The sequence below is a fragment of the Microtus ochrogaster genome, chromosome 17, assembly GCF_000317375.1.
Source record: "Microtus ochrogaster isolate Prairie Vole_2 chromosome 17, MicOch1.0, whole genome shotgun sequence".
In the NCBI taxonomy this organism is placed as follows: Eukaryota; Metazoa; Chordata; class Mammalia; order Rodentia; family Cricetidae; genus Microtus; species Microtus ochrogaster.
The window spans coordinates 27612731-27639206 of NC_022019.1; the positions used below are offsets into that span (position 1 = coordinate 27612731).

General features: G+C 39.3%; 1 protein-coding gene across 1 annotated transcript in view; it reads left to right on the forward strand.

Annotated features, from left to right (window-relative positions):
- The window catches only part of Gpc5 (glypican 5), a 1182296-nt gene that overhangs the window by 20233 nt on the left and 1135587 nt on the right, over positions 1-26476 (forward strand). Inside the window, exon 2 of the mRNA XM_005355656.2 lies at positions 5645-5806. Coding sequence (XP_005355713.1) covers positions 5645-5806 — 162 coding nt within the window. The remainder of the gene's footprint in view (positions 1-5644; positions 5807-26476) is intronic.

The following is a 26476-nucleotide window of genomic DNA, read 5'->3' on the forward strand; positions in this document are numbered from 1 at the left end:
AGAAACCCATTTCTTTATCTTTTTAAAGATTTATTTTAATTAATAAATTAAATTGTGTGTGTGTGTGTGTGAGAGAGAGAGAGAGAGAGAGAGAGAGAGAGAGAGAGAGAGAGAGAGAGAGACTGTGTGTGCGCTATGTGTATGAGAATTCAGAGGTCTGTGGAGGCCAGCTAAAGGTTTCCTATCCTCTGGAGCTGGAGATACAGGAGGTTGTTAGCCTTTGGCATGGGTGCTGGAAACCAATTCCAGGTCCTCTGCAAGCACAGTAAGCACTCTTACCAGCTGAGCCATATCTCTAAGCCCTGAGCCATTTCTTTATATACCTGTCAGAATGGCTAAAATGAAAATCACCAATGATAGCCTTTGCTGGAGAGGGTGTGGAGAAAGGGGTACACTCATCCATTGCTGGTGGGAATGCAAACTTGTGCAACCACTCTGGAAAGCAGTGTGGCGGTTCCTCAGGAAATTCGAGATCAACCTACCCCTGGACCCAGCAATACCACTCTTGGGAATATATCCAAGAGAGGCCCTATCATACAACAAAAGTATATGCTCAACTATGTTCATAGCAGCATTGTTCGTAATAGCCAGAACCTGGAAACAACCTAGATGCCCTTCAATAGAAGAATGGATGAAGAAAGTATGGAATATATACATATTAGAGTACTACTCAGCAGTAAAAAACAAGAACTTCTTGAAGTTTGCGTACAAACGGATGGAAATAGAAAACACTATCCTGAGTGAGGTAAGCCAGACCCAAAAAGAGGAACATGGGATGTACTCACTCATATTTGGTTTCTAGCCATAATTAAAGGACAGTGAGCTTATAATTTGCAATCCTAGAGAAGCTAAATAAGAAGGTGAATTCAAAGACAAACATATAGGCATCCCCCTGAATATTAACCTTCATCAGGCGATGAAAGGAGACAGAGACAGAGACCCAAATTGGAGTACCAGACAGAAATCTCAAGGTCCAAATCAGGAGCAGAAGGAGGGGAAGTACGAGCAAGGAACTCAGGACCGCGAGGGGTACACCCACATTCTGAGACAATGGGATGTTCTTTCGGGAATTCACCAAGGCCAGCTGGCCTGAATCTGAAAAAGCATGGGATAAAACCGGACTTGCTGAACATAGCGGACAATGAGGACTACAGAGAACTCAAGAACAATGGCAATGGGTTTTTGATCCTACTGCACGTGCTGACTTTGGGGGGGGCCTGGGCAGTTTGGATGCTCAACTTACTAAACCTGGATGGAGGTGGGCGGTCCTTGGACTTCCCACAGGTCAGGGAACCCTGATGGCTCTTCAAGCTGATGAGGGAGAGGGACTTGATCGGGGGAGGGGGAGGGAAATGGGAGGCGGTGGCGGGGAGGAGGCAGAAATCCTCAATAAATAAATAAATAAAAAATCTTTGAAAAAAAAATGATGAAATAGACAAAAAAAAAAGAAATACTGATTTCTCTCTGGGAGAAATGTTATTTCATGGTCATAACCTGGGTACTAGGGATATCCTTCCTATAATCAGTGGTTCTTCACTTTCCTAATGCTGCGAACTTTTAACACACATCACGTGGAGACCGCTACCCATAAAATTATTTTGTTGCTACTTTATAACTGTCATTTTCCTACTGTTACGAATCATAGTGTAAGTATCTGACATGCAGAATATCTGTGTGATATGTGACTCCCTCCCTCCCCCCGCCGCCAAACAGGTTTGCAACCTGCTAAGGAATGCTGCTCTATACTGGGTCACTGTTTCTAGGCCTTTCCTAAAATATTAGGAAATATACTTCTTTTTTTTTTTTTTTGGTTTTTTTGAGACAGGGTTTCTCTGTGGCTTTGGAGCCTGTCCTGGAACTAGCTCTGTAGACCAGGCTGGTCTCGAACTCACAGAGATCCGCCTGCCTCTGCCTCCCAAGTGCTGGGATTAAAGGCGTGCGCCACCACCGCCCGGCGGAAATATACTTCTTAAAGATAAAATTCTTCATGATTTTATTAATCTTGTTTCGGTTACATGTGAAAAAAAAATCCTAATTTCCAAACATACAGGGTGGGACTAAAAATAGAACTGAATAGTTCACAAATGCCCATTTAAGCCTGTATTGAACAACGATCTCAGATTAGTATGAGATGCCTTTAAATTTTCTTGTTTGTTTCCCTACTGCAGTTTTCTTTCCCTGTAAGCTTCCCATTTCCCCTGAGATGCCTTTTTAGATTCTCCTTGTCTTTTGCAGGAATCTTCACCTCTCTTTAAAATTTATTGTCGCTAAATTTCGCGTCTTTTCATTCTTTTTGTTTTTTCGTTCACACTTTTTTTTTTCCTCCTGTTTCTTCATACAGCACTCCCTTTGTGACACCGACTCCCTGTTTCTCCACCTGAGTCTTCACAGAGAATTTGTTTATCATCTTCATTTCTTCCCGGAGGACGTTTGTATGTGATTGTTAGGTTTCCTAATTCTAATTCAAGACAAGCAAGCAAACAAACAAAACCTAGACAAAAATGAACTACAGAGAGCGTTGATGTCAAATCTTACAACCATTATGATAAAAAGGGGAAATGGAGAACACCCTACAAAGAACCTGCCTTAGAAAGGGAGCCCCACAAAAATCAGACCAATTAAAATTGAATAAAATAAATAAAAATTTAGCTATGCTGCTGTAGATCCCACTAAAAGATAAGGATTCACCACACAATGTTTTCTGTTATTTATTTTTTTTTGTTCATTTAATTTTTTATTGTTTGAAAATAGTTTTGCTCATTGTTTAGTTTTTTATTGTTTAAAAATCTGTTTCAAGACAGCTTCGGAATAGCTCTTCTAATTTTAAAGAACTTTCATTTCTATCGCTCTCCTGTAAGATTTAAACGCATAACTGCTGGGACAGACATGGGGGTACAAGTCAGCGATACTAGACTTGCGAGACAGAAGCAGGAGGCCGACCATCAGTCGAGACCCGTCTAGTGGGGACGCTCTGTCTTAACTGCCAAAATTTAAAAAACAGGAGGAAAGGACAGAGAAAGGGAAGACGGGAGGAAGAAAGGGAGAAAGACAGATATCTCAATGTGGCAGTTTGTCTCTCCAAGTCCTTAGTTGATTTATTTCCTTGCTTTACTAAGTAGACTGTCCAACATTTTGACAGTGGGACAGGGTATTACCGTCTTTGAAGTTCACCTTCTAGAACATTCGTAGCTATCCATACCACATGTGGCTGTGGGCTGCAAGTTGCAATGCTGTCTGGACATCTTTCTATTTCTCCTGGCTCACTTACAGTTTAAGTCTCCTTCCAAAAGTTTTTCTACCGAGTTGGGGTTTGTCTTCAGAAAGAGCCCTGCCAGAGTTTGCGAGGTCAGGACTGCTCCGTCCAGCCCTACCTTTCCCTAAGGTGGTTCTCGTGCACAGTCCTCAGTCTGTCTGCTGTGTTTTCCTGTGTCGCTACTTCAGGCTCTTTTCCTTACCCTGTCAGCCATTTCCTTTGCTTCCCCCCACCCACCTCTGTCTCTCACTCCTTTCTTCTCTCCCTCCTAGACTCTGATACTGCTAAGATCTTGCTGTCAGTAGCTTTTTTTTTTTTTTTCTTGTTTGTAGTTTAACGCTTTGGAGATGTCATGCAGTGTGTTGTTGTGAGGATTCTTTTTTTTTTTTAAGGAAACTTTTCTGGTGATATGTGAGGATATAGAAATAGTGAAAAACTACACTGTCACTATTGCTATCTTAGCAGAATGCCTCACAATAATTCTGTTTTAACTTAATAAACAAGTTCTTGAACAGACTGAGGCTGTGTTTTATGTTGGGAAGAGAGAGGAATTGACCAATTTCGCTGCTCCTGGATGAGAACCTAGAGAAATCCTGGCTATCTTGGCTGATAATTCCTTTTGTGAAATGCTTATTATTTTATTTTTAATTTTGCTTTGTTGTTATCTGCCCTTTAGAGTATGAATTTATTGTTTGGGAATATGATACCTGCTTTGCAGCTGGTTTCCGAGTGTTTTGGGATTATGCCATGTTCCTTGAAGCCACGCTTTGATATCTTAGAAAGAAAGAAAGGAACTTTCTGTTACCTGTAGTGTATGCCTGTGTTCTCTCTGGCTTTGTTTTCTTATGATGCTTGTTTTATTTACAGTCGTGAATTGCAGTGTGTGCTTTTTATCAGCAAGCCTCACATCAAGTCCTTTGTACTGACACTGCAAACAGGGACTGCCTGGTCTTCCCTGAAGATTTTGTTTCCTTTAGAATCTTGTCTTTCTTTGAACAGACGTAAGAAGAAAGGAAAGGTTCTTTTTTTAAAATCATCTTTTCTGCCTGCAGTGGCACCTCAACTTTAAGTCATGTAAACATGCCTTATAGGTGATAGTGATTAAAATGTACACAATTAAAAATAAGGCGACCTTTGAGTTGTGGTATCATAGGTCAGATTGGCTTGTAATTTAGTCTTGTGCTACCATTATAAAACTTCAGGATTGCAGGTGAAAGCTTCAGCCAGGACAGACATTCATCAACAAGGGAATGCATATCCACCGAAATCGGATGTGCTGTGTTTGCTGTGAAATGCTGAGCAGAGCGGATTCTCTCTACACGTTGAGAACAGCAGTGGGGACAATTTGTAGCATCTTTTTTAATTGTAGTTTCCATCATTTAAAATTGGGCATAGAGGCAAATGACTGCTGTATAACTACATTTCAGACTGCTTTATTTTGAAAAAAATCTCATTTGATGGTTCCTAACCTTAAATTTATTATCTTGAAACTTTCCAAACAGATGCCTCCTTTCTGAGTAGGGAGAGGAAATGGCCAGTTCTGTTCATAAAGCAGCCGATTATCGGTTAAAACTTGCTTTCCTCTTGGTAGAATGATTCGGGAATCAGCTTGCCTGTTTCCACACTGAAGTGTGCAAACATTTTGTAGTCTATTGGTGTGTAACGTTAGGTAAAATAAATGAAAGAATGCCAACTTATTACCTACTGTGATGTCTATAAATATTTGATACTTCTTAGCTTTGTAAAAATGCTCAAATATTGTCATTTGTTATTTAGCTTCAGCAAACTAAAGCCAATATTGATAGAATTGTTGGTATCCCATGTTGGCAGAAAGAATTTGAGTGACTTTATATGCTTTGGATTTTCCAAGAACAGCTCTAGTGAAGAGCCCTCAGACTCTCTCCGAATGTGGAGGAAGGGTTTGAAAGGTAGCTACGACTTTGGCTCTACACATGTGTATATATGTGTATGCATGTGAACGTATTTTATTTTTGTTCATTTCAGTGATAATATTAGTTAATGCAGAACAAACTGTGGGTGCTCTGAACATTATCTGTCAAACAGAAAAACCATGAGCAGGCAATTCAAACAAACTTGCAGTGAGCATCACATAAAATCCAGGTAGCCTAACCTATCTCCTCTTTGCTTAAATATTTAGTGCAAAGAATACCTGTATGGAGCAATATGCTGTGAGTCTTTAGGCGTCCCGAGGTTACCTGGGTCCATGTAGGATGATAGGTAAATTTTTATACAGCAAATGCACTTGAGACTTGATTTCCCACCTATACACAAATTTCCTATATGCGGGATTGGTCTAAACTTTACCGTGTAACTTGTTATGTTTCTTAAATGGACTAATAGTCATTGTAGAAAATTCTTTTATTTTTCCAGGACCTGATCTTCAGGTTTGTGTATCCAAAAACCCAACATGCTGTACCAGGAAGATGGAAGAGAGATACCAGATTGCAGCTCGGCAAGATTTTCAGCAGGTGCTTCAGACATCCAGCTCAACATTAAAGTTGTTAATATCTCGAAATGCAGCTGCTTTTCAAGGTAGATGGATTTGAGTGCTGGGCGAGTGAACAGTCCTAATATGCTATTTACTTGTGATAGCAATATTGGTAAACTTGGCTAGGTTTATTTCTTTGTAATTGTGTCTCATTCTGGGATGAAATAAAGTTTGTTTTTCTAGCCATTATAAATTATGTATGGAGCCTTCCTGAGTAGCTATTAAAGATGAATAAGAGAAACCATTGTGTTGTTGAAAAAAAAACATTGAAATGTATGTCTTTAAAGAGAGAGCTCTTCCAGTTTTCCATGATAGTCACCCCTCATTTTACCTTAGTGGAAACAGATATTTACCAGATCCTGTGGGCAAAAGAGGTAATATGAAATCTCACTGATTATTGCCTGGATGATCACAGATTAATTTTTAAGGGTAGGAATTGAAGAAATGTTTATCCTGAGTTTTTTCCCGGCCGTCCCATGTGGTTTTCATCAGAAAACAGATTTGATATACTAAGCACATTCAAGACTGATAAATAGTCAAGTCAGAGATATTAATTGATATTTAAGGGCTGGCTAACCTTAGAACTCATCCCTACATCAAACATGTTGACACATAAAATTAATGGGATATGAAATTATAAGACACACTGAAAAATAGATGGTCATTTTCTTATTTTAGTCTTTTTGTGAAAGTCCTTACTACTGTAAAGAAACAGTTTAATTTGTTCTCTTTCACAAGGCTTTTGTTGTTCCTATGCTTAAAATATCTAATTTACAGTTTCTGCTCATCATAGAATATAAGTTCTGTTAGTCTTCTTGACTGATAAGTATAATAATGTCAGTATATGCGAATAATTTGCATGTTTATATGTATAACTAAATCACAAAGCTGATTTTTAAAATTTTACTTCCTAAATAAAATAAATTTAGTAAATCAAAATAAAAATTTATTTTGAGTTAAAATGAAGCTCATGCAGAATTGATGATTTTTTTCCTTTATAAATTATGAAAAGATTCTAAGGTTTTCAATTATGTTTTTGAAGGTATAGAATATAGCTTTGTTTCTCTTGTGAAATTTACTTATAGGAAATTGTGAGGAGGAATTCATTGACATGCAATTTACATAAAGATTTGTGACACGAACTGGAAAAATTAGAAAGCCTTGGGTGCCCAGTGGAAATGATAATTCTTATTTCTCGTAATAATGGGAACATTGTGATATAGAAAATGTCTTTTTCAAGTGAACAAGCAAGAAGTAGAAAAGTCAAAGTCAGAGTGTTTCTGGTTGTCAGTCATATACTTGCAAAGGTAAGGGCAAAGTTGGGAAGAAATCTTAAAACATGGATTTGAGAATGTCAATGAAAAGGTTTGCGTGGGGCGTATTACCTATGAATGCTCATTTTTTAACCTTAAAGTTCATCCTTTCTGGAACAGGTGGCCAGAGAAGGTCATGATGAATGCAGCCTTCTCTTAGTCAGTGGCATTAACTGCAGAGAAGGGCATGGTGCCCTTAGTTGCTCTCACATAGGGCACTTAATGTTGGATTTTTTTCTTTCAAAGGTACTTTAGCAGAATTTCATTAATAACATATTTCTCAATAAGTCAATAAAGATCAAAAGATTGTAAAATCTGGAATGTATGGACTATTAAGATGTGTTGAACTACTTAAAAGCTTTGTTGATACTGCTAAGGCTGGGTGATGATCATCCCAGGGGCAAAATGGATATTAAGGTCTTGGGCCATCACTCCCTGCCTGATGTTATTTAGTGTCTATAGTCTTTTGTTATTTTCTGTTTAATAAGTTTCATGTGCTGTTATTAACAGATGAACACTGACTTTTAAAATTAATTATAAACATAGGAGCATAGAGGCATTATGAAAATAATTTGCCGTAATCAATTCTGATGAGCTCCCACAGCGTCTGTCAAGCTTCGTTTCAGAATCGTGAAAAGACAATATAGATTTAGAAGGAATTTACCTACAGGCTATTGTGGGAAGAAGACTTTCAAGGATCCCAGCCTTAATTAAATACACAGAAGAGTCAACTTGGGGCATAATTTCATCAATGAACCTTTAAAATGTATGGCCAAAATAAGATGAAATATCAAATTTGTTGCATCACAACCAAGCAGGCCACTTTGCCAATAAGTAATTGAAAAATAAAATCTTTATTTAAAACAATCCAATGCATTCATTTTTGACAGAAATTTCACAGAGGATCAGTTCACATCTCCTGAAAGTGGATTTGCTAATTTCATCATTAAATGATGAATTTCTTTTTTTAAATGTTTAAAGTCATTTTTAATTTTTTTCCTTTTATAGAAAAAGCTTTTCCTCATTTAATATGTCCTTATTATGACTTGTTTTCCCTCTACTCCTCCCAGTTTCTTCTCAACTTCCCTCTCATCCAGACCCACCCACTTTCCGTCTCTCCATAGAAAACAGGTTTCTAATGTATAATAATAAAATAAAGTAAAATAGGATAAAACAAAAATTAAGACATTGGAATTGGACAAAACCAACACAAAATGAAGGGGAAAAGCCCAAGAAAAGGACAAAAAACAGAGACCCATTTGTTGGCACACTCAGGAATCCCATAAAAAACACCAAACTAGAAGCCATAATATATACCCAAAGGACCTGTTAGAGAGAAGAAAAGAAATACACAAATAAAATAAAATAATTGAAGAGCTCTGACATGGTATTATGAGACAAGATACCTCCAAAGAAGATTTTGTGATCTGGCCATCCTCTTGGGCATGTGGCCCACCTTTTTTTGTTTGTTTATTTGTTTTTCAAGACAGGATTTCCCTGTAGCTTTTAAGCCTGTCCGGGAACTAGCTCTTGTAGACCATGCTGTAGACCACGCTGTGAGTTCTCTGAACTCACAGAGAACCACCTGCCTCTGCCTAGCCAAGTACTGGGATTAAAGGTTTGCACCACCACCACGCCACCACCCTACCACCGCCCCGGCTATGGCCCACCCTTAGGAGTTGTTTATCTAGTGAGTATCCTTTGGGGGAAACTAAGCTTTCATTTGCAAGTGGTTATCAATTGGAGATTGCTTCAGAGGTAGGGGTGGGGCCGTTTCCACTCTTCCTTTCAGCTCTAGGATCCCATCCGGTGGAGACCAGTGCAGGCCCTGTGCATGCTGAATATCTGATCCCTATGTGTGTAGATCTTGCTGATTTCGTCTTGTTTTCACACCTATATTTCCTTCCTAGCTACTGGCCAATCAGTGTTTTATTACATTAATATGAGTGACAAATCTTTACAGTGTATAAGAGCAGTCTCACTCAAAATGCAGCTACATATATGAATGTGCACACACACACACACACACACACACACACACACACACACACTTTTTCTTTCCAGCCTTCTTTCTCTCCTCTCTGCCTCCCTCTATTTCCCCTCTCTCCTTCCTTCATTTCTTCCTTCCCTCCTTCCTTTGTTTTTTGTTCTTCCTTTGGAGACTGTTTTTACTGTGTCATCTTGGTGGGCCTGAAACTCAGTGTCACTATGTAGACCAAGCTGACCTCAAACTCACCAAGACCCTTCTGTTTCTACCTCCTGAGTGCTAGATTTAAAGGCATACACCTAAGTGCTAGTACTTTATAGGCATTTTTAAGTAAGCTTATACCACAATATGTTTCTCCATGGCTTTTAAGGATTTTTTTGTGTTATTTATTCCTCTTTTCTCCTTGTCTCCATGTATTATCCTTTCTCCCCAGTCAAATCCATCCAATATTCCCTATTATCCCCTTGACAGCTGATGAGGGATTCCCCTCTGTATGCTGTGAATACCATTGGTGAACAAAAAAACTGCCTTGGCCTGTTGATAGGGCAGAACTTAGACAGTCAGGGAAAACTGAACTGAATGCTGAGCAAAAGGAGGCTGAGTCAGAGAGAAGCCATAGAGCCCTGCTGGAGACAGATGCCAGAACTTTAGCTGATAAGCCACAGCCTGACGGCGATACACGGATTACTAGAAATGGGTTAAATTAAGATGTAAGAGTTAGCCAATAAGAAGCTAGAGCTAATGAGCCAAGCAGTGTTCTAAATAACATAGTTTCTGTGTGATTGTGTCGGGTCTGAACTGCTGGGTGGCTGGGGAACAAACAAGTGATCTCCTTACAACAGATAGCAGCTGCCTCCTACTATCGTCTTCTCTAGAATTCCCCTTTTCCCTATAGTCCTTCCGCACTTTCTTAGCTGCTTTGGTCATTGAAGCTTGTAAATTCAAATCTGCAGATGGAAGCTAGGGTCCAAAATAAGAGAAAACATGCAGGATGTGTCTTTTGGGGTCTGAGTTACCTCACTCAGTATGATTTTTCCAGTTCTGTTCATTTACCTGCAAATTCCATTATTTTTTCTCTGCTAGATGAATAGAATTCTATTGTATAAATGTACCACATTTTCATTCATCATTTGAATTAAATTAATTCATCATTTGTCCCTTCATCAGTTGAAGGACATTTAGATATTGTGAATAAAGCAGCCCTGAACATAGCTGAACAAGTGGTCTGTGGAGTAAGATTTCGAGCCCTTTGGGTACTTGCGAAAGAACGGTAGAACTGGGTCATGCGGTAGATTAGCTTTCAGCCTTGTGAAAAGTCTCCACACTCCTAACCATTGTTTCTCTACTACAGTGGTTTATTATTTGTGTTTTAATAAATAAATAAATAAAGCTTGCCTGAAGATATTGCAAAACAGTCATACTAGTCAGTCATGCAGGTCAGGCAGTGGTTGCACACACCTTTAATCCCAGCGGCTGCACTAGTCAGCCATAGACGATGGGTTGTGGTGGTGCATGCCTTTAATCCTGGCACTATAGAGTAATATAAAACAGGAGGAGATAGTCTAAGAATCAGTCTCAGTCTGAGAATTCGTGGAGGCAGGATCGCCATTTCAGACTGAGGTGGAGGTAAGAGCCAGTGGCTGGCTGTTTTGCTTTTCTGGCCTTCATCTTGAACCCCAGTATCTGTCTCTGGGTTTTTTGGTTTTTTTTTTTTGCGGGGGGGGGCTTATTTATTTATTTCTTTTTTCTTTTTTTTTTAAATTTATTTATTTATTAAAGATTTCTGCCTCCTCCCCGCCACCGCCTCCCATTTCCCTCCCCCTCCCCCCTCCCCCGATCAAGTCCCCCTCCCTCATCAGCTCGAAGAGCAATCAGGGTTCCCTGACCTGTGGGAAGTCCAAGGACCGCCCACCTCTATCCAGGTCTAGTAAGGTGAGCATCCAAACTGCCTAGGCTCCCCCAAAGCCAGTACGTGCAGTAGGATCAAAAACCCATGAATATAGCGGACAATGAGGACTACTGAGAGCTCAAGAACAATGTCTCTGGGTTTTTATTATTTGTGCTACACTCTACCCGTTCACAACCCTACGAATGGTGAAGGAAGGCTCCCCTTCCCCTACACCCTCAGCAGCTGTTGCTGTCAGTTGCTTTCTCGAGCCTGGTTGTTCTGATTGGGGTACGATGTTATCTCAATGGAGTTTTAGTTTTCATTTTCCTAGTTGCTAAAGATGTTGAATACTTTTAAATATATTTTGTGGTCATTTTACTATTTTTCTTTAGGGAATACACTTGTAACATATGTGGCCAATTTATAAATTGCATCATATGTTTTGTTGCTTCTTCGTGTTTTAGTTCTTTGTATATTCTAGCTATGAATGTTCTCTATGTTAATTTTTTGTCCAACTTTTCTGCCTGTTAGAGAAAGTGGAGTGTTGAAATCAGCTGTTAAGTTGGAATTAACTTGTGTTTTGAAGTCAAGGAGTACACTTTTTATGAATTGGGGTGTGCCAGACTTTGGTGCATTTAGTTTTAAGATTGCAGTGCCTTCTTAGCTAATTGTTCTTTTGATCACAATTAAGTGTCCTTATTTATCTCTTCTGATAAGTTTTAGTTTGAAGTCTATTTTTGTCAGATATTAGGATGGTGACGTTCTGGTTCCATTGGCTTGGAATACATTTTTAAAATCATTTTACTCTAAGTTGGTGTATATTTTGAAGGTACTAGCTTTTCTTATTACTTTGTCAACAAATAATAAATTATTAAAGTCAACAAAAAGACGGATTTCTAAATTTTTTAAATTAATTTTACGTGTCTGGGTATTTTGCCTGGATACATGTTTGTGTAGCACCTGTGTATCTGGTGCCTGTGGAAGCCAGAAAAGGGTGTTGAATTCTCTGGAATTAGCATTGAAGACAGTTGTGTGCGGCCATGTGGATGTTGGGAATGGAAGGCAGGTCCTCTGGAAGACCTTACATGCTGAACCATCTCTCCAGCCCCTGCATTTCAATTCTTTTTTTATATTTTTTACTGATTTTTATTGAGCTCTACATTTTTCTCTGCTCCCCTCCCTGCCTCTCCCTTCCCCTCTTCAGTCCTCCCCAAGGTCCCCATGTTCCCAGCTTACTCAGATCTTGTCTTTTTCTACTTCCTATGTAGATTAGACCTATGTAAGTCTCTCTTAAAGTCCTTATTGTTGTCTAAGTTCTCTGGGATTGAGGTTTGTAGGCTGGTTTTCTTTGCTTTATGTTTAAAAACCACCTCTAAGTGAGTACAAGTGATAATTGTCTTTCTGTATCTGGGTTACCTCACTCTAAATAATGTTTTCTAGCTCCATCCATTTTTCTGCAAAATTCAAGATGTTGCTATTTATTTTTTGCTGTGTTCATTTCAGTTCTTAATCTGACCAGCTAACCTGTATCTTTTCAGTGAGAAACTGAGGCCAATATTATTTAATAGTATCATTGAAAGGTACACATTGATTACTGTCATCATCTTACAGTTTGTGTTTTATTCTAGTTCATGTTTCAGTATTTACAGTCTCATTTATTTTCTATCTATAGCTTCTTGGCTCTACTATCTCTCCCCTTGGTCCAAAGTATAGTTTCCAGTATTCTCTGTGGGATTGGTTTTATAGGCATGCATTATTTTAGTCTCTTTATATTGTGGGAAGTTTTTATTTTCCCTTCAACTATGCCTGATAGTTTCCCAGGGGGAAGTAATCTTGTTGGTGTCTGTGGTACCATAGAGCTTGGAGTACATTGTCCCAGATTTTTCTGCCCTTTAGAGTTTCCATCGAAAAATCAGCTGTTACTCTGATGTGTTTTCCTATATGACATGTGATTTTTCTCTGGTTTCTTTCAATACCATCTCTTAATTCTATGTATTTAGTGCTTTGACTATAATATGTCAGGGAATTTCCTTTTTGATCTTGTCTGGTGTTCTGTGTGCAGGTGTGTCTTTCCTTATTTTGACAAAGTTCCTCAATGGTCCTGGTGAAGGTCTGGTCTAAGCCATTGGCCTGGGATTCTTTTCCTCCTTCCATGCCTATAAATCATAGATTTCATCTTTTCAGGCTGTCTCAAAGCTTCTGCATACCCCTTTAGTGTGCTTCTCCCATATCTTATTCCTTGTTTAAGTCATCCAGTTTCTCTACTTTATCACTGAGTATTGATTTTCTATCTTCTACTAGATCCATTCTATTGGCATGTCTTTTCCATGTGTTTTCTAATGGAATTACTATTTTCAATTCCATTTTTATTTCAGCCTGGGCCTCTTTGGCATTTCTATATCTTTACTGAATTCAGTTTTCCTATCTTGAATTTTCTTTCTCATTTCATTCGGCCACATACTTGTACTTTCTTGGAGTTCTCTGAGGAGTTTTTTACTCCCTCTTTAGGGTAGATGAGAAGTTTGTTCATGTTTTCTATAAACACTCTGGGTTCTTTGACCACATTTATGGTTACTCTTCTAAATCATGTGTCCTGGGCTTCACATACATAATTCCCATCAGAGAACATTCCTACAGGCCTGGTGGGTTTCAGGGAAAATACACAATCTTGGCATGTCATATTGTTTGTGAGTTTGCGATGTGACCTGGTCATGTGGATTTCTTTCTGTAGCTCTGTGTCTGATGTAAGATTCCATCCAGCCTCTGTTCTGCAGAAGTTTTGTTTTGTTTGTGTTATTGCCCACCTTTGGTTTGGTTCAGATCAGGAATGAAGAAGTGCTAGACCAGTGCTTCCAATCCTCAGTGTTGAGTTTTCATTAGAGTGTGAGGGTGGTTCCAGTTCAGTGGGAGCCCAGCAAACGTGCAAATGGGACCTCTGACCACGGGTTTGTCTAGCTTCTGTGCAAACTGCCTCAGTTAATACCGCGAGTATTTGGTGGTGCAGGTGAATGGGGACCTGGAGCACTCACCCCTCACCAGGCTAAACTAGTACACATGGTGTATGCAAGCCCTCAGGGTCTGGGACTGTGCAGTCAGGCAAGGTTCTGGAGAGCTTACAAGACCGAGTATGTACAGACTTCAAGACTGAAACTAAGCCTGAGTGTTAGAAAAGCAACATCAGGAGAGGTTCAGGGGCCTATACTAGGCCAGGCCAGCACACAACCTGGGCAGCTGGAGTTAGGCCTTGGGCTGGCCATGCTTTGGGTAGGTGAGATTTTAGAGGATTTACTAGTCTTGGTTGGTGAACCAGCGTCGTTTACATTAGCCACTTAAAAGAGCGGTGTTGGACTGGAAAGGGTGCTTGACTGATCTGTAGTGGCCTTTTCCTCAACAAGGTTTTTAATCAGCCCCTGCCTATCCATTTGGATCCGTGGACTTTGGGTCTTCCACTCTACTGTTAGATGGAGGCTGGAGGATGGCAAGGGTGAAAAAGATGAGAAGCCCATTCCCAGAGAGTCTTGGGTTCATCCTGTTACAGTTCACACTGGTGCTTGTCTACTCGGGTATACCATGTGTAGGCTGCTAGGCCAGAGTCAGCTTTAGGGACAACTCTACTTTCTCACATACGGAATCCACGGCAGTCCATTGCAGTGGTGCTCCCTCATAATAAACAAAGTACTAATCAAAAGTGTCGCTGCGAGGGTTCTGTGCGATGACGTCAGATGTCACTGTTCCTTGAGCTAGTCATGCTTGGAGCATTTTGTGATCGGAAGGGAGCAAGCTGATGTCCTCATGTCTACTATGCATAGCAAATCAGGGTTGTCTTCAGAGAGTCCTGGACTGCCCTTGTCACCGCGCAGACAATCACTGTGCCTTTTGCATGGGCTGCAGACTGTCATGAATAAAGCAGAGCAGCTCTGGAAAACCGACGGTGCCTTTCCCTTTGGCCTCTGATGATGACTGGGCTCTCCTGCTTTAAACACTGAAGATTGTCACAATCAATATTTTATTTATGTGTGCACTGAAGTTAAGTGTGACTCATGCAACAACAGGCAAGCGGACAGAACATGCCCTGCACTGGACATGCAGCCCACACAGCTCTCAGGTCCTGCACTGGACATACAGATCACGCAGCTCTGGTGTCCTGCACTGGACATACAGATCACGCAGCTCTCAGGTCCTACACTGCACATGCAGTTCATGTAACTCTTCTAGTTCTCACCTTCTCAATCTTTGTTCAACCGAGATGCATTTTATTCTTCAACCTAAAATGATCAGAAATCTCAGTTAAAAAAAAATCCCTCAGTGTTATTTTAATTGAAAACAACAAGAAGTTTGTGTTCTATGTAAACTGGGATGACAAGACTAAGAACAGAATCCTTTCCTCCCCTACACACTGTTTCTTCTTTCCTTTATGTTCAAATACACTTAAATCTTTCCTTTTTGTTTTTATTTTTTATTTATTTATTTATTTTTGGTGTTTAGAGACAGGGTTTCTCTGTGGCTTTGGAGCCTGTCCTGGAACTAGCTCTGTAGACCAGGCTGGTCTCGAACTCACAGAGATCCGCCTGCCTCTGCCTCCCAAGTGCTGGGATTAAAGGCGTGCGCCACCATCGCCTAGCCTTTTTGTTTTTAATAAACATAAGCAGCTACTTGTCTATATTGTGGAAAGTTCCCAATGTCATATATGGCATTAAAAGTGGTTAATTATATTTAGGATAGAAATTATTCACATTTTTGTTTATGATTGTCATTCTCTTGGCTTATTAAATTTCACACATTAATTATAAATACTTGAAATTGAAAGACTGGCAAGCTTGTCTTTTTTATTTGAAGGTTTAAGATCAGGAATTAATAAAACTGCATTACTTTATTTTTCTGAAATATAGAAGTATATTCAAAATCAAACATCATGGATTTTTTTTGTTTGTTTTCGTGCTATCTTTTTAAAGAGATAATTTTACTGTGTAACAGATCCTGGAACTTACTGTGTAGATGAGGCTGGTCTCAAACTCACAACAATCCCCTTACCTTTGCTTCCTGCGTGCTTATGGCTAAAGGCATATACCACCACTGCCTGGCTAAGCACCATATTCTTAAAAAAATGCATTTATTTAATTTTATTGGACAGGTACAAATTTTATTTGATTTGCCTGTGTATGTCTGTGCACCATTTCCATGAGATGTCTGCAGAGTCCAGAGCAGCCTCTGATCCTCTGTTGGAGGTTGTTAGTATCCATGTGGATGCTGGGAACTGAATCTGGTCCTCTGGAAGAACAGCCGTTGTGTTTAACTGCTGAGCCATCTCTTCTTTCCAACTGCCCTGTTTTTAAAAGCGGGTGCAATAAAGAGGAGAGTGTCAATGAAGGTAAATGTGTGGAAAGAACATTTGAATAAAGATACGATGAAAATTTTTCCTCTATTTGTAAGAACTTTACACACAGATGCAATGAAATATATCTGCTCCCGTTTCCTTCTCGAAGTCTCCATACCCTTTTATCCTGTCCTCTTTATACGCTCAGTTCAGTTTTCAAGCTGGTCATATGTGCAGCCTCCACTGGAACATGGGACCCTACTAGCTACTATATTCTCAGCCCTGAAAACGTGTGTGTGCGTGTGCGTGTGTGTGTGTGTGTGTGTGGTGTGTCTGACTGAATGGGTTATATTTAGGAATGCAGATCTATATACACATATGCATGCAATAACAATTAATGCAAAAAGAGGTCATGAAAGGGAAGGAGGGCGGGGAGGGGTAAATGGGAGGTTTTTGGGAGGAAGAAGGGGAAGGGAGAAAGACTCATAAAAAAAAAAGAGGCCATGAATTTGAAAGACAGCTGGAGGGGTATATAGAAAGGTTTGGAGGAGGGAAAGAGAAAGGATAAATGTCGAAATGGTATTATAATCTTCAATAATAAAAATTTTAAAATGTTATTATTCCACCAAACTCCCTAAATGTAACATTTCTAGTAAACCACTAAGGCCGAGGGAACATTCCAGAAGAGCAGATGGAAAGAACAACCAGAGGGTGGGGAGGATTGCTGTGATATTCTGTCTTCTGGATGTCATATGACTATCATAACCTCGAGCTCAGAGCTGTGGTTATGTGCATCCAATACACACAGGATCAAACGGTCGAATTCAAGGCATGGATGGATGAGGCCATATCCCTTACTGAGGAGCTACCAGCAGTGAGGAAAGGAGAAATTTCTCCCTTTTATTTTCATTCATTGCTATTACACAATTATACACACACACACACACACACATATATTCACACATGTATACACATACGTGTGTGTGTGTGTGTGTGTTATTCAGTATGTATTATGTCACTTTATGTATGTTTCCTGGGCTGACTGTTTGGTACTGGATAATCAATCAGTTGGTGTGCTCGTCCTTAGGGAAGACTATTTCTCTCGCTCTCAGCATTTCTTAGTTGCCTGTAGCTCGTTGTTTAGGGTTGAGGCCTCATGGGCTTTCCTCCAGGAATAATGATATTTTTAGCAGTAAGAAATACTTGATCAAAAGCTTGGAGTTCAGAGGACATGTAGCTTTTCAGAGATTAGTTCGAAGCTTTAGCTCTAGCGTTCAGTGCAGATATGCAGCCAGGGTAATGAAATGAACTGCAGGAGTAAGTGACGCCCTGAGTGGCTCTTAGCATAGGAAGGTTCCCAGGGAGAGGGAACATTGCTTCACTCCCTCTGTCTTGTGCTCCTCCTTCCTATTCTACGCTGATGTTTTTACCCTGTCTAGTGAGTACTTACTAGGGACCAAGACATTAAAATGGACCCAATATTCAAATAGCAACCTACTTTACCTTTATTGCTTCCTTCAGATTTGTGTTACGCTCCCGTGTTTTAGTTTGTCAATCATGAATTAAGATGCCACACTGCACAGCTGCTCTGTCGATGGCATCCAAGTAGATTGCAGGACTTCCTGCAGGTAAAGTTTGTTATCTCTTACAGCAGCCATTCAGTGCAGTTGTTTGTATCTAACTGTCCTTTATCTCTAAAAAGCTGAAAACTGTCTTCTTTGCTATGTGTCATTAGGTTGCTGCTAATTATGGGAAACAGGTCAGTCTCCTATATTCTAGGTAAAAGTTACAAGTGTTTCAAGTATCAATTGGAAACAAGCTTGTTTTGCCTGAAACATTATTAGTAGTGGAACATTTCCAAGTTTAATATTATGTTTACACTGACAAACTCTTTTGTGAACTCTACAAAGTAAGTTTGGGGCCTTTAAAAGTCTGTAGGTGATGTGATTGCCCTGCAACCACAAAGCCCTGAGTCTGGCTCCCAGAAGCTATGTAAAAAGTTGCCATGTCCCATTGTGTGGGGTTTGAATGAAAATGGTACCCATAGGGAATGGCACTATTAGGAGGTATGGCTTTGTTGGAGAAGGTGTAGCCTGGTTGGAAGAAGTGTGTCCCTGTAGTGCTTGGGTCTCCTATGCTCAAGCTATGCTCAGAGTTGGTTCTGCTGTCTGTGGATCAAGATGTAGAACTCGCATTTCTTTCTTCAGCACTATGTCTGACAGCATGCTGCCATGAATGTAGTAGACTACACCTCTGGAATTGTAAGCCAGTCCCAATGAAATGTTTTTTTTTTTTTATAAGATTCGCCGTGGTCATATGTTTCTTCACAGCAATAGAAACCTTAGCCAAAAAATGTTGGTTGTTCAATATCAAACTGTCAGTCCTGAAAACAAACATAGAAGTAACAGGAGACAGACAAAGCAGGTTGTATTTAAATATATATGTGTATATACATAGATTCATGCAACAACAATGAAAACCGAGACCATGAACTTGAAAGGGAGCAAGGAGGAGGATGTGTGAGTGTCTGAAGGAGGAAGGCGAAGTGAGACATCTATAATTAAATCACAATCTCAAAAAAGTTTCAAAATATTAAAACACAAAATCTGGTTGTGGGATCCCTTTTCCGGGGCTGCGTGGTGGAGGCAGGAGGAACCCATGCACCAAGAGTGTGTGCCCTGGGTGAGTGTGCAGGTCAGGAGACAGCTGCAGGGGTTCTGCCCTGTGGGTCCTGGAGATTGAACTCAGGAGGCACGGCTTGGTGGCAGGCACCTTTACCTTCTGAAGCTCTTCACTAGCCTTCAGTAGGATTGATAGAACATGTTCCTTGGCTGGCTTGCTAGATATTTATTAAAGTTGCTCTTCTGGGCAGACAATCAGGTCATGTTCCCACCAGTCTTTGGGTGACTTGTCTCTTAGTTTCTTTCTTCCTGCAGGGTACTGCCACGATTTTAAAAGGTAGGTGTGGTAGACATGAAGTGATTCCTCTTTGGGAATTGTTTGGACTCCCTGGCGATTGCATAGTTTGAGATTTGCTTCTTCTTCTTTTTTTTTCACCAGGTGCTATGTTTATGCACGATAAGCTCTTATGAATATATCACATACACGTATCTGCACACCTAGAGCCTATGTGTAGATATCACCTTAGCCTCCCATATTTGAAAATTCTCATGAAAATAATTGAAATGTCTTTCTGTTTTCTATAAAAAGGCTGAGTATTGTGTATTCTGAGGGCGGCAGCCTAGCTGTTACCCTTGCCTCTTTTTTTGACCGTTTTGCTGTTCCCTATTTCTTCCCTATCAGATTAATTCAACATAACACATTTTCTCAAATTCCAGCCCCAAGAATAAAGACATATGCATACTCATACCTACCTATGACGTGTGCATATGTAAATGTTACCAGTTGGTAGTGATAGATTTGACAACTTACAGACCACAGTTTCATATGGAGCACCAGCTGCTGTGTCTGCATGACTTTCCCACCCCTGCCTTGGTGATCCTCAAGGCCCTGGGCTTCTGTTATTTCCTCTGAGTCATAGATTTTCTGTGATGGAAAACTCTCGTCCTCACTTATAGCAAGACAGTGCATCTTCTGGTTCCCAGGACATATATGAACACAGCAATGTTAAATGTTTGCCTTGTGACTCTCAGTGTCAATGTGAATCAAGTACTTTTTGATTACTTTCTTTGCCTTATTGGATATTATGGGGATGATTAAATTTAGAAATTAGTAAATTTGTAAAGCACAGTAATCTTTATAAGGTACAGATGATGTGTATAGTTTTTGTTATTATGTCTATAATATATTTTTAACATCTAAAAGAATTATACGTATTTTATTTTACTTTAATTTTTTTCGATTTTTGAGACAGGGTTTCTCCGTAGCTTTTTTTTTTTTGGTTTCTGTCCTGGACTGGTTGTAGACCAGGCTGGCCTTGAACTCACAGAGATCCTCCTGCCTCTGCCTCCCAAGTGCTGGGATTAAAGGTGTGCACCACCACCGCCTGGCTACTTATTTTATTTATTTATTTATTTATTTATTTATTGAGAAAAGGAAAAAAAAACAAGTTTCCACCTCCTCCCAGCCTCCGATTTCCCTCCCCCTCCTCCCACCCTTCTCCCGGTCCCCCCACTCCTCTCCCCTCCCTCTCCAGTCCAAAGAGCAGTCAGGATTCCCTGCCCTGTGGAAAGTCCAAGGTCATCCCCCCTCCGTCCATATCTAGGAAGGTGAACTTCCAAACTGGCTAGGCTCCCACAAAGCCAGAACATGTAGTAGGATCAAAACCCCGTGCCATTGTCCTTGGCTTCTCATCAGCCCTCATTGTTCGCCATGTTCAGAGAGTCCGGTTTTATCCCATGCTTTTTCAGTCACAGTCCAGCTGGCCTTGGTGAGCTCCCAATAGATCAGCTCCACTGTCTCAGTGGGTGGGTGCACCCCTCGTGGTCCTGACTTCTTTGTTCATGTTCTCCCTCCTTCCGCTCCTAATTGGGACCTTGGGAGCTCAATCCAGTGCTCCAGTGTGGGTCTCTGTCTCTATCTCCATCCATCACCAGATGAAGGTTCTATGGTGATATGCAAGATATTCGTCAGTATTGCTATAGGATAGGGTCATTTAAGGTTCCCTATCCTCAGCTGCCCAAGGAACTAACTGGGGACATCGCCTTGGGCTCCTGGGAGCCACTCTAGGTTCAAGTCTCTTGCCAACCCTAAGGTGGCTCCCTTAACTAAGAATTGTGCTTCCGTGCTCCCCTATCCAACCTTCCTTTATCCCAATCTTCCTGTTTCCCAAAGTTCCCCCATCCTCCCCTTCTCCCTTTTCTCTCCCTATCTCCCCTTACCCCCATCCCACCCCACCCCCAATATTAACAATATTTTTATATTACAGTCCTTTAGTATATTAAAATCATCTTTACATGTGAACACTATTATCCTGTATTACATTATGTGATGTGTCTATAAGTCAGAGTAGAGGTTTTCGCAGTCTCTTGTCCTTTCTTATTAATGTATTTCTATTGCCACAACATTGAATACAGTATCTGATATAAATTTTCACATTGTAAAATACTATTATAAAAACTAAGATTAAATTTATGTCTTTATTAGAATGTACTAATATTGTAAAATCATACAATAACATTTCTGTATCTTCAAACATCAACATTTCTCCATTAAGAGTCTTCATATCAAAAGTTCAGTTCAAATCCTGTTAATATAAGATGGGAATGGTTCTGTTCTAAATGTGCACTGTAACAGAAACTTGAGAAATGGCATTCATCAGTCAATGGTCATGAGATACTGCTAATGTTACTGAAAACATTAATGTGCTATGTATAAAGTGACCAGCACCATAACTATAAGCTTTACTCCATGGACAGGATGTAGGGGGTTGAAGAATGGCCCCAGAGGCTTATATTTGAATGGTATAATATATTTTTAAATAATAGGTTTTGTGATAGTTCAGTGACAAGAAATGGGCAATTCTTACCTGCTTTTAAAACACAGCTTTTTTTTAAAAAAAAATTTTTGAAATGTTTACTTCTAAAGAAGCAATAATTGTGGGCTAATTTAATCATGCATTTTCATAAAACCCAAATATATTTTAGTCACTGTTTGTCTTTGTTTCTATGACTGCAAATTTAAAAATGAAATAGAGAAAGTAAAACAAAAAAATAACCTTTCCTGATTATTATAGAGAAATCCGCATTAAAGCACAGTTGCAATATAACTACTACACATTTTGATTTTTATAATCCAATATGATGAATTATTTAGAAAAAATTTACCAGATGGAACCAACAGTGACACAATGCAGTCAATTGTGAAATTTATACTTTTCCCTTAGTTTATTCCTACCCAATAAATGTCAGAATATGGGCGGTTTTGACAACCGTTTCAATTTATCATGTGGAAATTTATCTTATAACGAATAGTTTTGTAAATCAAAAAGTTTTCATTCTGAAAGGAAGTTATAAAAGGCTGATGCAGGTAGCATAGCTATGAAGAGTGTTACTACCCCTGCAGAGCACAGAACCCACAGGGGAGCTCCTGAGTGGCTGGCGGTTCCAGTTTTAGGGGATCTGATGTTCTCTTCTAGTCTTCATGGGCACCAGGCACACATCACACATCCACACACACACACACACACACACACACACACACACACACGCACACACACACACACACTCATACACATAATATTAAAAGCAGCAGATCTTTAAAAATAAATAAAAGCTGGTGGGAAATAGAGAACGAGGTTTATCTTAGTATTTCTTGATATATTTTATATGAAGTTAAAATTTCAAGCAGTGAATATTATTGTTGTTACTAGCTTATAGCTAGTATACATTTTTTGTGTTGAACCAAATTTTGTTGACTGTTCTCTTGATGGCACACATGACTTGCCAGCTCTTCTCAACGGTTGTTTCAGTGTTAGCCTATTTAGTTTGAAGAAAAATCACTTGCCCCTGAGAAGTGTACAGTGTAATTGGTTGAAAGAATAATATTGTCAATATTTTCAGAGCTTGTGGTTTTATGTTCTTTAAGACCTTATAAAATTATATATATGATAATTATAATAACTTCAGTTTATAACCTAATGACATTAAAATACTAAATAAACTACCTGGGCATAGGTTGCATACCTTTAATCCCACCTGGGAGCAGAGGCTGTGAGTCCCAGGTTAACCTGGTCTGTATAGTGAGTTACAGGACAGCCACGGCTATGTAGTGCAACCCTGTCTCAGAAAAAAACTTTTTAAAATTTAAGAAATTAATTTACAGTTGAATATCGTACTTCATGTTTTGAATATTATCTCATGGTATTTTTATGAGCTGCTGATTTATATTTTAACATGATTACTGTATAGTGTGTGTTATATGGAGAACATTTTTCTTATCTGCCTTATTGATGAACATCTTCTAGTATGGTGAATTTAGAGACAAAGAATACTGCTATAGTAATAGGCCATGGCAGAAAACAAAATGAGAAGTATTTACATTGTCTGAAGTAGTAGTATTTGTGGGAAGGAATCAAGAAAGAAAATTGACAAAGAAAGTAGCTCAGCACTTTAGACAACTAATTAAGAGTAAAACCAACATGTAGGATGTCTGGTTGTTTTCATTTTCATTTTCTTGAGAGAAGGGGACAGGTGAAGAAGCATCCTTGAGCAGCTGCAGTGGAACATTATTGGGTGACAGAAGATTCATTCATCCATTCAATAAATATTCATAGGGAAAATGAGCAACCTCTATTTTCCTGCATTGTGTTAAGTCTCTGAATGACAAAAAAAAAGAACACTTGCCTTGTACAAGTTAGTCTACATTAAGTGCTTGGAAAAAATAAAGAGAGCAGGGTGAAGAGGACCAGAAGTACTTTAAGGTTGCAATCTTAGATTGGCTATTCAGAGAAAAGGCAGTATTATAGCAAAGGTTTGAAGTGGAGGAGTTAGTCACATGCTTATCTGTGGGAAACACTTCTTAGTAAGAGGGGACAATCCGGAGGTGGAAGATAGCCTCAGGTGCCAAGGATAGCAGCCAGGAGGCAGGTGCAGCTTCATTGACATGATGTATAGTGCAGAGAGGGGGAAGGGATGCCACAGAGGCAGCAGGGGATAGAACAGGGGGGCCATACCGGGTCTCTTCTGAAACAAGAGTTTTTCCACATATGCCCTTGATTTGAAAAATTGTCTGTAGTCTTTGGACCAGGTATGCTAGGGTGGTATTGAACCTAAATCTAGCTAGGAAATTGTTTTCATAATTCAGAAGAGACATAATGTTTTAGGCTCAACTGTTTGCAGTAGAGGCAGTAAATCATTGTCAAAGTCAGGACGTGTGATCCCCAGTGTCCCTGGGCATAGCGGACAGTAGTGGTCATAGTATGGGCCTGGTGTAGTGAAATATGTGGGTGTGTCTGTGCAGCAGCTGCCTGAGGTGCTGTGGAATCCTGGAGGCCACCGGTGGGATCGTGATGGCTCGTCTTTGACACAGGTTTGATGAAGATTTGTGTGGAGCAGCCAGCAGACTCTCCTACAGCCTGGCTTGTAAAATGATGGAAATATTTCTATAATAATACATGTCTATAAAACCTCATAATAATAACCTACCCATACACTTGAAAGCTCTTGACCAGCAAGAAGGAATAATACCCAAAAAGAGTAAGTGGGAAAAAAATGAAAAAACGCAGAGTTTAAATCAAAATCATAGAAACAAACCAAATATACCATGCTTACATATGAAAAATAATTTTGACAAAATAGCCTATGATTTCTTGATTCTATATGATGAAACATACTTATAATATTTAGCATAATTTAAAGATGAAGGTTATTACAGAGAAATGGGTAGTACACAAAGTCAGTTTGAGTAAAATCTAAAACAACCTGAGCATCATGAAGAGAATTTATGCAATTAGGCAGCGGTAAATAAATTAAACTGAAGATCATGAGCTTGGAAGGAGAGATTTGTTTTAGGCAAAAAGACACACCATAGATACATAAAAATTAAAAGTAAAATTAAAACCAACGACTCATCCCATGAATTTCTCAGTGGTTTAAGAGTCACTGAAGTCTAATTTGAAAGATTGCCAAAATGTTTATAAACAGGGCTACGTTTTCCAGTGCATACTGATTGAAAATGAAACAATTTCCATTCATCAAGCAATATAAATAGCTGTCAATCATTTAAATAATAGGCTTTTCTTGTAACTTTGTTTATCTCTTACAAATATTTGTAGCTTTATAATGAACAATTGTTATCAAATTAAAATTTTCACACAGCATTATAGTCTATTATAAGCCATTAAATACAGTTTATTAAAATGTAGAGAGTTCTTAATATTTGAACTGATATTTTTGTAGCCTTGGAGAAAGAGCAGATTAAGGTGAAAATACTACACTATCATCCTTAACATTCAATTGACAGAGAGATAAAGGTATAACAGGAAGTGAGATTCCTCTTCTTTCCTCAAACAGAGGAGCTAAGTTTTACAACTACTCTCCAGTGTAGCTGTTCATGATGGGAAATTATCCATGCATATCTTTATGCTTTCAACATAAAATATATCTAGCTGTAAATGGAATATAGATGCTATAGCTTTTATGCAGAAGGCAACGGGCTTCAAATGACACCTCAACATCCCGTGAGTTATGATAGTAAATAAATACATGGTAATTGTTGGATAGCTAGGCTCTGATTTTTTTTTTCCAGAGTAATTTTGCCTACGGACAAACTTTGTATAAACAAAGATAATTGAACTTTTGCACACCAAAGGATATTGTTCTCTTGTACTAGTAATTTGCCTTCATCCCCTCAGGGTGTAAGCTTGACTTGAATGCTAATTTAGAAAATGTATTCTACATTTTTCCTTAAGTAGGTATACACTGAAGATAATTCATAAAGGACTGCTCTTTGCAGTGGGAAAATATTGATTGTGAATGGATGGAAAATATGCTTAGGAGTTTAAGAAGTAGAGCTAAAGAGTTCAGAAGTCCAAATTTTGATCCTGTTTTTAGACTTGTTTGCTGGGCTTTAATTTCCTTTCTGTGTAAACAGAAAATAATAGCTCAGTCAATCTCTATCAATTGCTGCCTTGAGAAAGGTTCTAACTCCCATGAAGAACCTAAATACGGCGAGAACTTACATTATAAGCACATAGGATATGTTAAACTTACATTATAAGCACATAGCATAAATTACCTTTTTTTATTTATAGTTTTCCCCTCAATATATAGCAGTTCGTAGACAACTGGAGTTTCTTGGTGTTAACAGTATTGTATGACTTTGTTTTCCCACTGTTAGAAACACTGCGGTGGCTTGATGGGGGAAGGGTCTTGGTGGAACCAATTTCTAGATCTTTCCGAGGGTCATTGTGCCCATGAATTTCCCAGCAGTCGAGTTGTAAGTGCTTGGCACAGCCAAGTGTACTCTGAGTGGCAGCTTAGAGTGCTATTTGGTAAATACTAATAATTGGCATTGTTTAAGTCAGGATTTGTTGCTGCCTTGCTGGCAATGAGAGAGTCTCAAGTAGAGTTGCACTAATGCTTTTGAGTTGTAATGCCTTGTCCTTCACCATAGTTGAAGCCGATAATAACACTAAGATCTAACGACTGACTGACTGATAAGATGCCAAGGAGGGAGTCAATAAAAATTATCCAATGGATCAAAACCCAGTGTCATTGAGGGAGGGGAACTTGATTGGGGGAGGGGGAGGGA